This window comes from Ascidiella aspersa, chromosome 1 (assembly GCF_963924565.1).
Source record: "Ascidiella aspersa chromosome 1, kaAscAspe10.2, whole genome shotgun sequence".
In the NCBI taxonomy this organism is placed as follows: Eukaryota; Metazoa; Chordata; class Ascidiacea; order Phlebobranchia; family Ascidiidae; genus Ascidiella; species Ascidiella aspersa.
Genome location: NC_139447.1, coordinates 18,106,052 through 18,118,286, shown reverse-complemented (window position 1 = coordinate 18,118,286; position 12,235 = coordinate 18,106,052). Strand labels below are relative to the sequence as shown.

At 36.6% G+C, this 12,235-nt stretch overlaps 1 protein-coding gene across 1 annotated transcript in view; it reads right to left on the bottom strand.

The window, feature by feature from the left end:
* The window catches only part of LOC146168140 (protein PHTF2-like), a 30,870-nt gene extending 22,272 nt beyond the window's left edge, over window positions 1-8,598 (bottom strand). Inside the window, 3 exon segments of the mRNA XM_083386223.1 lie at window positions 1,983-2,188; window positions 4,157-4,289; window positions 8,566-8,598. Of these exon segments, the coding sequence (XP_083242349.1) occupies window positions 1,983-2,188; window positions 4,157-4,289; window positions 8,566-8,598 (372 nt within the window).
* Window positions 8,599-12,235: the final 3,637 nt, after the last annotated feature.

The window sequence follows — 12,235 nt, the reverse complement described above, 5'->3', positions numbered from 1 at the left end:
GAATCCTGAGTCCGACTCCGGCCAAATATAAGATTTTGTTGAGTCCCGAGTCCATCTACAGCCTGTATTTTACTCATTTACGCAACTAAATTAAGGTGGATTTTCTGTAATCCACTTATATTGGTGTCATAATTGATCCACCCGCATTACATGGTTTAAAAATATTTCACATTTGCTATTACACTTTTACAACTTACATTTTGCCGCCTTAACAGTTTTAAAATTTGATACTGCGCATGCGCACGTCGGACTCGGGACTCGGGTAGTTTTACGCGGTCTTACCCGAGTCCCGAGTCCGACTCCGGCAAAACAAACCGACTCCGTCGAGTCCCGAGTCCGACTCCGACTCCGCAGCCCTGCACATAACTCAAGTCATCACCATAGAACTCTTATGTATTTCCCCCTTTTAAAATCCTTGGGGATGGGGTTTTATTGCTTAAAATGTCAATTTTTTTTGTCACTAACTGAACCTAGGTTTTCTGGAAAAACATCAACTAGGTGTGCAGAAAATGCACTTTAAGGGACATACATAACCTATTTATATGCTAAGCTAAGCAGATCATCAACACCGAACGGAAAATAATGCAATTGGCATTTTCCTAAAAGTTAGCACATAGTCACCAAATGCTAGCCAAGCGCGTAATTCAACATTTGTACAATGTGCATCCTTTGATATTTTACTAATATTTTGTTCCATTAAGATTCATTTCGTTTTGCTTAGCTTACTAGTGAAAACTTTTTGTAGAGAAACGTTAAACACGGAGCTCCATTTTTCTATTCCTCGAGCAAGAAAATTTTCTAAGAGGCGTAACGTTTGTGATATCAGCCACGGTTCTCCTATAGGCTTATAGTCTCTTAGTAATGCACTTTGTAGCACGGCTGTTGTGGCAAAAAGGACCATCTACTGTAGGTTGACTGAGTTTTATTTCCGTTTTGTATTTATACTACATCAACCTCAAGCAAGTGGTTTTATTTTAATCCTAATACAAGCAGTTCTGACTTTTCGTTTGAAAAAAAAACATGCACCTACCGTAAGGCTGCTTAAATCTGTCTGGCTTTCGCTTTGTTCTTGTTAACTCCATTCAATCTTTAACTTCATCAGGGAGAATTCATGACTTTTATGAGGAGGAAGTGAGGCGGAGCATTATGTGTTTGGGGCATTATGTGGTATAGGTTTTCTTGCCTAATCTAACAGCTTACGTGCAATCGTCCAACCTAATGATATCTGTAGTGATTCATTGCTTGTCGTTGGTTACTAAAATTTGAAAATTATATGTAACAACATTACTGATTAAAATTTGACATTACCTAAAATTTATTCATTTTGATTTTTTCTGCTATAGTGCGACCAGAAGTTGTTTAAACAACATGTATACTCAGCTCGGATGCTGTTTTTACATCCAGAAATTAACTACTTTATTAAAAAAATCGTTGATAAAAGATCTTTTCTATGTTTTTTTTTAAGATATCAGCAAAAAACAGATAAAACGGTGTGTGAGTAACATTATAGTTGGACTATGTCACAGTGCGCAATTTGCCTATGTTAATAATACAGCTACACATTGAACAAATTAAAATGCGAATATTTCAAAACCCTGATGTGCTAGAAAAAAAATGAGGGCATTTTCAGAATCAGTGCCGAAAGCACATTAGGAATCAATTCCTCAATCTCCGTTTAAATTTTGCTGTTGACCAGTGTTATTATTAATCACAATTTACTTACAGAACGAAGTTAAAGAAATCGGTGAAAATAACAATAAAAAACAGATGAAAAACTTAATTAATATGCGCATTGTCAATTTACCTTCAGATACTCTGCAGTGTAAAAAAATTGATTTCATTTATAACAGTAAACTTTTACCTACTGCTGCTTAAGACACTGTGCAACCAGCATCCCATATCATTATTGAACTACTCCTTTGGGGATAATCAACTTATTACGAACAAATTTGAAGCACTGCTTTTGAGCTCATTCTACTTACCATAGTTTGCTCTGCGTTTGTAATGTAATATGCAACAAAAACAAAGCACTGGTTTGTGTATAACATAATGAGAAAAAAGCTCATCCTCCTGCTTGTTTGCAACATCCACCAATGATAGCAAAATGGCAATAACATAATTCTGCGAAATGCTATCCATACAACAGACCAAACACTGTGCTGGGGCTTGTTTTTGCTGAATGTTGTGCCTGGAACAAAAATGTTCCTATTTCATCGTTAGATCACCTCAAGGTAATACTTGTCAGATCATTACCGATATGCTACGACTATAGCCAGGTCAATTTTCGACCCATAAAGGAAAACAAATGAAAAAATATAGCAGCTAAAAAAACACGTTTCAGTTGCAAATTTACGAACAAGTGTGAGCGGAAACGGGAAGTTTCTAAGTAAGCGTTAATTGTAGCATGACGTCACGTCACGTAGGGACGTAACTTTGTGACGTCATTTACAAAGATTTCCATGTTTTACCCTTAACAAAATTCTTAGATCCTCTCCTGACTATAACCCATCCCTAACTCTAAACAGTCCGGTGCCCAAACAGCGACGTCCAAATAGCGAATTTCAAACCACAACGCACAAACGGCGATGCTAGAACTAACGGTCATGCCTTATCTCTACAGTTTTGTATAACCTTTATGGCTTATGCCATTCGGCTTTATTTCTATTGGTTTGTAAATTATTCCGACGGGTTTATGTCTTATTTTGTTGTAGATTTCATTGTGCATTATGTCGTTGGTACTATGGTAGGGCCTGCCTACATTCCGAAGTAAATGTATTCATATATTTCAATATAGGCCTAGTTAACTTTTCGTAAAAGATAGCACATTTACTCGTTAGCATATTAACTCGTTTGCAATAAAAAACAATTTGTTTTGGCAAGGCATAATAATAAGTTTTAATATATATATTTCTATATATATATATATATATATATATATCTGTAAGTTTTACTATATATTACCAACACCTAAACTATACTTTTTTTTCTTTTACAATATAAATACCAGTGTTGTATAAAAAATTATTTTAAAGCGACATAAGTCCCAGTCAAGTTATTTGCAATATGATTTAAATTTCAACCTAGTCATTTAGCAAAATAACAGCTTAAATGACCCAATTTTTCTTAATATATTTCATTAAATCACCTTAATTGTCAAAGATATTTGTGTAAATGATTTAAGTCAAGTCAAGTCAGTCATTTGAAAACCGTGACTTTTAGGTCATTAGATAACCAATAAAGGCAAAAAACGCCTTGCGTCTTGTGCGAGCTTATTTCATGGTCTTATCAGCTCAAAGGCGCGATGCATACTACTGATAGGCACTGTGCATTCTGCTAAGAAAGCATTTTTAATCAGGTTCACCAGCAGGCCATGGCCCCTAAACAATGTAAAATTTGAATGTCGCGCTTTGCGCGATCTTTTTATTTTATTTTCTAGCTATTCTGAACAGTTTAGAGGTACAAATTTTATGCTAGAATACGCCGTGCAAACTATAGAATGTTGAGTTTATAGCGCCTTTGACCAAGTGGATTGCATTAAAACAGACAAATACGTATCAAAAGCGGTTCAGTCGCGAAACACTAAGAAATTTTAATTACACGCAGTAAAATGTTATGAATGGTAGTAAATTAGTGAAAACATATATTGGAGTAGGATGGTCTGTTGCCTCCCTGAATCCGCCCCTGGCTAGCACCGCTCGTAGTTCAAATCTTTAAAAAATACATTTTCTTCCAATTGGTTAATTTTTTTTAAACTTTGTACGATCACGTCTTTGCAAATGGCTAAATTTTACAAGATAAACGCTTTGTATGCCTTATTCGCGCCTTGCACAATTTTGTACGTGATTTACGTGCAGCCATACAAATGAAGAAGATACTGCTGTTCGGTCAATGGCCCCAACAACCTGCTTTTCAAGTAATTTGGATAAATACCATTTATTCGTATTTTAATTCTAAAAATGTAGCGCCTGCAAAATCTAAACCTGGCGTTTTTACGACATGCATAATGTAACAGTAGTTTTCTTTCTAAACTTTTCTAAGTTTTAAATTGGAAGAGAGCTTTGTTTTTAGATCGCTCGAAACGTAAACGGACTGCACTATAACATTAAGATTTTTAGAAATAAATCCAGTAGTTTGTTAGGGCAAAAGCAATACATACCTTTAACTAAATCCAAGTCTATTAATTCGGGTTTAGGCATCGACGATCTTTTATCAGATTTAGAAAAACGTCTGCTTCTTATTTCTTGAATTTCAACTGCCTTTTCCCATAGTTGTAAATCATAATTGCCAATCTTATACAAATTTGTTTTAGTTAGATGGTTTACCAAACACAAAAACAAGATTTGAATGAAATAGCCTACCAAGTTCTCTTCAACCTTTTTTGTCTGTATACACCCTATGTTGAATTGAATCCCAGTATTTTACCCGTTTTATTCAAGGTAAACCGATGTAAAAAGCTAGACATTACAACATTACAGAAAAACAAACATATCAAGAAAAATCTTATTTTATAATTTTTGGTTTTTGCATGTTATAAACCAGACCTGCACTACTCAAATTTGTACAAGGGCCGCAACAAACAAAAAGAAAACAATTACATAGGTAACATACTGAAACTAAGTGACAAATTTTGGGGCATGACATTCCAAATTTACGTCGTAAGATGACGTAATCAATATTCGATCTTAGAATACCTGGTGTTTTCGGGATCGTGCTCAAATAGGCTATGCAGCTGAAATCCAATTTAATCGCGTAAAACGCAAAAAAATGGCAAAACTTTTGATTTTAGGCGTACTATAAGGAACATAAAAAGAGATTTGCATACTGCTCGAATAACAAAATTTATAGTCTGATTTATAACAAAAATACACGGACGAAAACATAGTAAAACCGAAAATGCTAAAAAAATTGTATTTGCAGAGTAAAGTTCTTATTCCATTTTAGAAGTTTAGTGCAATTTAACAACCATACGCTACAGGAAATTACAAGATCTGTCATGAAACAACATGTTTATTTATTCAAGTCAATTTAGCAAATGTCTTTACTAAATAATTTTTTCCTATCTAATTTTGATATCTCATTTTCTATTAAATGAAAATTTTGCATTGTTTTGTATTTTTGTTGTTGATGCAACCGACTTGATTTGCACTTGGACCAGACTTGCTATTTGTTGAAAACGAACTGACTTTGGTTTAAGCTTTTTTCGAAGTGACTTGACATTGGACTTTAATTAACTAACCCTAACTTAACGTAACTGAACTTAACTAACGATCTTATTTAGCTTTGTAGTGTTTTTAAGCACGTTTATAAGAATTGTTTTTAGCGTACAACAGTATTCTTTAACAAAATTTGCGTTGGCGCGAAGCGCAAAATAAAACGTTTGTTTGCTTTGAAATTCGAGTCCAGGCGGTCGTCATCCATACTACTAATGAAAAGTGTAATGAAACTACGAGAAAACGCGATAACCTTAATAGTTTAATCTAGCTCAGTGTTTTTTAACCTTAAGTGCGGACGCACCTGGCGAGCGAAGCGAGCGCAATTTTTGGGGGGTATACCGGCATTTCTTGCGCTGATCTAGCTCAAAAGACAGCATTAAACGGTAAACAAACCGGACGCAGAAAGATGATTCGCGCAAAGCGCGAAAATGTTTTGCACGTACGTGGTTAAAATAGTCTAAAAGTATTTGAAATGGACTCGTGTCTAGCTGTCAAAGAGGCGGCGGGCCGTAGGTTGGCAACCCCTGCTTTAAATATACAAACATTTTGCCGCGTATAAAACGCTGAAACGCAACAACAACCAATAACTTTACATAAGAAAGCCAATTGTTACGCCAGAAGTTACCAATTGGCGGAAAACTACTACAAGTTCGCACAACGAAAGTTGCCATATGAGCTTAAATGTTACCTACAGTGCTGTGCAATTTTATGTGAACTTTTTATAAAATTTTGCGAAAAGTACCGTTATGTAACGCCCCCTTGTGTGCGTTCAGCGCCCCCCAAATGAGAAACCCCCCTTGTAAACCAACGCCCACAAGGTGGCGGTACTGCCCACGTTGGGAACCTCTGGTTTATTTGATTTATAGCTAGGCTTGCCATACGTCCCGGTTTAGCCGGGACAGTCCCGGTTTTTAGGCCTTGTCCCGGTGTCCCGCCCGGTTAACCAATTTGTCCCGGATTTTTCAATTTGAGATTTACAACAAAAAAAATGTAAAAACTCTCAAGTTAGCCATTTAGCAATTCTTTCTTCAAACTAAGTAATACTTTTTACTTTTCATTTTTGGTTGGTTAGGCTGTCAAGCAACCTTTTTTAACATAACCTAATTATTTTTCCAGCGGGTGTAAAGAGTTATTTTTCTGGGGGTGAGGTTGCTAGGGCTAGTTTCTTTTTTGTGTGTGGTGAGTAACAAAAACTAATGGATATTATCCGGCGGGTGCTGGGAGCTATCTTTTTGAGGAAGGTAAGCGAGCGTTGTCGCAAACCGGTCACCGTTAAGCAATATTTTTTTTAACGGTTTTTTTCACGTATGGCGCAGTTTGGTGCAGGTATTATTTGCTTGAATATTACGCAAGTCTAAACAATTGCTGTTACAACTTAAAGTTTAACGTTCGTTAGTAATTCTGGATCGATAAATGTCGCGGGTTTTTAGCATTACAAAGTAAATTAAAGTCATAACATACTGATTGCCTCAATAGAAATAAGTTTTAATGTTTCCAACTTAAGACTTATATTATTTAAAAACTTCTTGATGTCTGTTACCGCGCAAAAATTAGGTAGAGTTCGTAAAATTTCGCATTTAAAGCGGCGGTTTAATCGTAACCAATTTTCGGTTTCAAACGAGATTTTACTTACGTTGGACACAGTGTGGTATTTGCTGAATATCACGCAACTCGAACAATGGCTGCTATACAATTAATGGTTTCACGTTAGTCAGTGGTTCCCTATTGATATATGTTACTGGTTTTCGTTACGTGAAAGATGTTTGACGTGCTTAGCCGTTGGGTATTTAGTCGTTTCATTTCAAATAAGCACACATTATTTGCAGTTTTGTTTCAACAAATTGTAAAGTTTTAGTTTGCGAAGACGAACAATTAGATGTTTCACAGTCACGCAGATAAATGCGATAATTTATAACACGCCATCCGATTAAATGCTGCTTTCACACAGACTAATAAAGAATGTGACTCCATTTGTGGGGAAGTATTTAGTTAACCTATTTCAGGCACAATAAGCAAAAACAAAATAGTCATGGAACGACCAACACACATGCTGTAGAACAATTAACGATTAGAGAAATTATAATGTTTTATTTAGAAAAAAATTAAAATGTTTACCACTTTTAAAGTTTACACACTTTAACACTCAAGAAAGGACTTTTTAGTAACATGGTAAATTACCTTTTTAAATCATCGGCAATAACACGCGGCTCAAGCAAATGACGAAGAGCACAACATAATATGTAATAGTTTTAAAAGGCCAACTTGACGGAATCTTACATTTTGTTTAACCTATGCTTAAGAATGATTTGGTCCGAGGAATACGAATTTGTTATGGACACAGCGCCTTTGCCAACATGTAGGCCTAAAATTGTTGCTGCTTTCACGCGGGCCGCATCCTACTTTAATTGTAAAGGTATTTACCCGACTCTTTTTATTCACAATATAGAACATTACTTTAGGTTACAATTTAAATTACTTAGACATACCACCCTAAAAATAGGGCCCTGAAAAATACCCCCTGACAAAATATAAAACAACCGCAACCCCGTTAAGTTAATTAGTTGCATTAATTTTTTTATATTAAGCCTACATTAAATTTATTTGCAGTTTTTAATATGCGTCCCGGATTTACGTTTCTAAAAAATGGCAAGCCAATTTATAGCGTCAGAGTATGACGTCACATTGCGTTTATTTAAAATCCTATTTTTGACCTGGACCGCCACAACATTTTAAGGTTCTCATCCGGGCCGCGGTTAAAAATAATTGCCCACCCCTGCTACAGATGCATCTTGTTAATATTAGTTTCTGTCTTTTTATACAAACACTAGACGAAATACCCTGCGTTACCCAGGTGAAATAGAATATTTACCGGTTATTCGTAAGATCTTAGTTAAAGACATAAATAATGGAAACATATTTTTTAAACGCCATGTCGGTTAACTATAGCGCACAACACACTATCTTTTCAGTAACGAAAACCCGTTACGTTTGTCAATTGAGAATAACTCCCAAACGTAAAACTTTAGGTTGCAGCAGCAATTGCTTAGACTTGCTTGATAGCGTCATGTTTAAGCAAATACGTAATCCCGGTGCTAAACTGCGTCAAACGTGAGAAAAATCCTCATCGAAAAAACAAATGCTTACTGCAATAAACGCAATATTTCGCGAACTCTGCTAAGTATTGCGTGGGTAAACACATTGTATAAGAAGTCATTAGGCTTTGGCCTCGATCACAGCTTTCAGCCAAATCATCGAAAAAGTCAGAGTCAGACCATCGCAACCACTGAATTAGGCACTATTTGCTTCAAAGTAAAACAAGAAACTGTGAAAATGCAATGTAAATTTTACTTACCCTTCGTTGATACCAAGATATTACAGACTCCATCCCATCCAATTTATGTAACGACAACAAGCTACATGATTAGTTGCTACGCACATATATAGTTGACTTTACTCGTGTACAGCCAATGTTTTTCTAACACTTCTTGTTTCATGAGAGAAAATAACACTATTACATAACAATCGCCGTGTTAAGTTATTATATCGGGAGATAAGTTGGTGTTGCTAATTTATCAAAACTCAAATTACCAAATTGAGCTCTTACAAAACCTCAACGTTTTTGTTAATTGGCTTTTTCAACCAATGCCTAACTTTAAAGTTTTAGTATTTCAATTTAATGGACCTGCAGTTTTCACTCATGCCTTACGGCTTAGTCTTCTTTTAAAGAGAAAATATTTTGATGATAAGCTTTAATATTCTAGCAATGTTTAATCCTTTTTGGCTGGCACTTTTTTGGCTCACAGTCTCCGGGTATACCTAGAGCTTTAAATACATATTATCGTTTGTATAACCACACTATATAGTGACAATAACGCATCATTTTTTTCAACATAAATAATAAACCACCATTTTAGTTTGTCAAAATCATCTTAAAATGCCCTTTTATCGAGCAATGTATGTGGGGGTATGTCGGATTAATGAGTCTTCATTTATATAATTGCCAAGATGAATCGACCGCACTCCTACAAGATTTGAGATGGCCTGTCTTCGTGAGGCCAGACAGGTCCAATTCTTTCCTTTAGTTCAGATACATGAACAATCAATTTTGCTGTCTCAGTATTTTCTCCCTGCACTAGGCAGTACTGGGTGATACTGGTTTTTATTCGATTGTGCGACTATACTTATTGGCGAAAATATTTCTAAAATGCACAGGAAATATTGACGTAGATATTCTTACGATTTTCAATAATAAATCACGTGACAACAAGGCGTGGTCTAAACCTTTTTCTCTCGACTCTTATAGACGGAAACAATATTTTTGTCCCAATATGGCTTGAACAAAAGCGCTTCGATCTACATTGCGACGTAACTGGCGTTCGATTCTAAAAAATACCGCATTGTTGACAATAAGGCGAATTTCAAAACAAAGCGCTCACATTAAACGGATATAAATGCCTTGACGCATAAAAATTGGTGTCAGCAATTTGAATTTTTGCAAATTCGCTGCAAGGATATCGCAAACATTAGAATGTGGTTGCAAGAAATCTACGTAACGGAATTTTACCGAAATCTTTCCGTTTATCGTTTGCACATTGGCTGCAAGGAGTAACGCAAACATTGAAAGGATTGCAAAGAATTTAGGCCATAGCTTTTTTACTGAAAATTTTCCGTTACGACACATCGATTAAAACAAAAATTCTCTGTGTAAACACAATATGAAGAAGTGGCTGCTATATGTACAATCTTTTTATGAGACGAATGCGCTATTGCTCGTAATAACTACTTAAACCTAAAAAATGATTTTTGCTGGAGACAAGTTTGCAAAACATCAGATTTTTCATAATAAGGTTACCTGCTTGTTGTTACGGCATAAATTGTGAAATCACATTTCAAAATATCCATACCTATACACAGAGGCAACCGCAGAAAGTTTTCCGAGGGGGCAATCAGGGGCGTATCCAGAAAATCAAAAAGCGGGTCCTGCATTTGCAACTTAAGGAATTCCCCTATTTTCCGTCTAACGGTAATAAATAATGACGTCATAAAACAGTTACCGTATGACGTCATAAAATGGTGATTGCAAGACGTCATAAAAAAACTAACGCAAAAGCTAATTAACGTCCAAGCAAAAGCGAACTTTTAAGACGCAAAGCGAACACGTGCGTCGTCGGCAATCCTGCCAGGCGCCAGCTGAGAAACAACTTAGTGTGCAATCGTTAACCTCAGGCGAAAAAAAAACAAGACCGTGAACTATGTGTGATTAATTGTGGTAGAAATGTAGAATCATAATTCGGCTCAGCAGCGTAGTTTCCTATGTTCTATAAACGGGACTTGGCGCTAAATTACAAGCACGCCTTTCATCACCTTTAATACTAAACGAAGATCGTTTTTCCCAGGTGTTATTATGCCACGATTAGTGCAACATTTGCGCCGAGCTGTGTGCCAAGTCAGCTAAATTACAAGCTAGGTTTGAGAAAAAATAAGTTGTGTCAATTGCACACTTATCACGTGGTCTTAGAATATGCTTAAAGAGCATAATTTTGCGTTACCTATCTAATAGTAGATGGGTGGTACACTATGCACGGATCTGTAATGTAGCTTGATAATAAATTGCAAAGCCAAAAAGGTCGAGTAGATCGACAGCATCTTGATTAAGACGTTTCGATACGAGCTTGTATCATCTTCAGTTGATGTGACTGAGAAGAACATTAAGCATCACTTATAAGAGATGGGGCGCAATTCTTATCGGTCTGAGTTTCAAAAGTTGGGCCATTATTTAGCACCTTCAGGTGTTAAACAGGTACAGCGGTGTTGATAAGGTGTCAACGTTCAGTTCGGGGCTGCAGTCTTGGATAGATAGCGACTCGAGTAGCCGCAATCTAAAAACGTCTGAAGCCAAACCGAGAACTTCGGGTTTGCCAAAATCAACCTTGTGATCGGAATTTTGCAGAAGATGCCTGCAAACCTCTGATTTCTCATCGACCCTATGTTCTTTGACCCTCGTTAACAGGTTCCGTCGGGTTTGGCCAATGTAAGAAGCACCGCATGAACAACTTAATTTGTACACGACACTAGATCGCTGTAAATCTTCTTGGCCATCCTTGATTGCAAAGCATTTCGTCATCTTAGTTGTGTCGTGAATTACCCGAAACGCAACTTTGCCACCAGTAGAGCGGAGTACAAACCTATGTAATTCACGACGTATATGATGTGAGGCTGGGCCTAAGTATGGTAGCCGCATCAATATATAGCGTAATGGGTTGTCCTTGCACTGTGTTGAAGGTGTTTTTTTGAGTCGGTGTTTGTTATTAAAAAACTGCTCGATGCACTTGTCGAGAAACTCCAACGGATATCCGTTACGTAGTAACATTCGCTTGATCTTGTTGATGTCCATCTAGATAACCTTGTAGGAGTTAGCGATCCTGTAAGCCCTTTGTAACAAAGAAAAAAACAAATTACGTTTGTAAAGTCGAGGTGCAAAGCTACACCATTTAGTGTAGAGACCTGTGTGCGTTGGTTTTCTAAATGTCGATGTTCGGGCTATTCCACTGGTATTTTCCACTAAAACGTCTAGAAAACTGATAGTGTTGTTGTGTTCTAGCTCCTTAGTGAAGGATAGACAGGGGTGAATGGAGTTAATGCAGTCAAAAAACACATTCAGAGATTTAGCATTAGAAAACACCAAAAACATGTCGTCAACGTAACGACAAAGTACCTCAGGCCTGTGATCCGGCTTGGTCTTGTCGATTGCCTTCTGTATATCATAACGTCTGCCATCATCGGGGCTATTGGAGAGCCCATTGCTACACCATCTATTTGTTTATAAAACTTACATAAAATGCAGTCTTCTAATTAAAATTTTTGTCAAATACGCAAATTTTTCGCGCTTCGCGCACACCACTTTCCCCAGTCTCATAACATTCGATTTTATTTGCGCACAAATTCGACGACAGAAGCAAGTTTCTGGAGCGTAACTGTCTTTCGATATTACTTTGTGACATTATCTTTAAACATTTCATGCC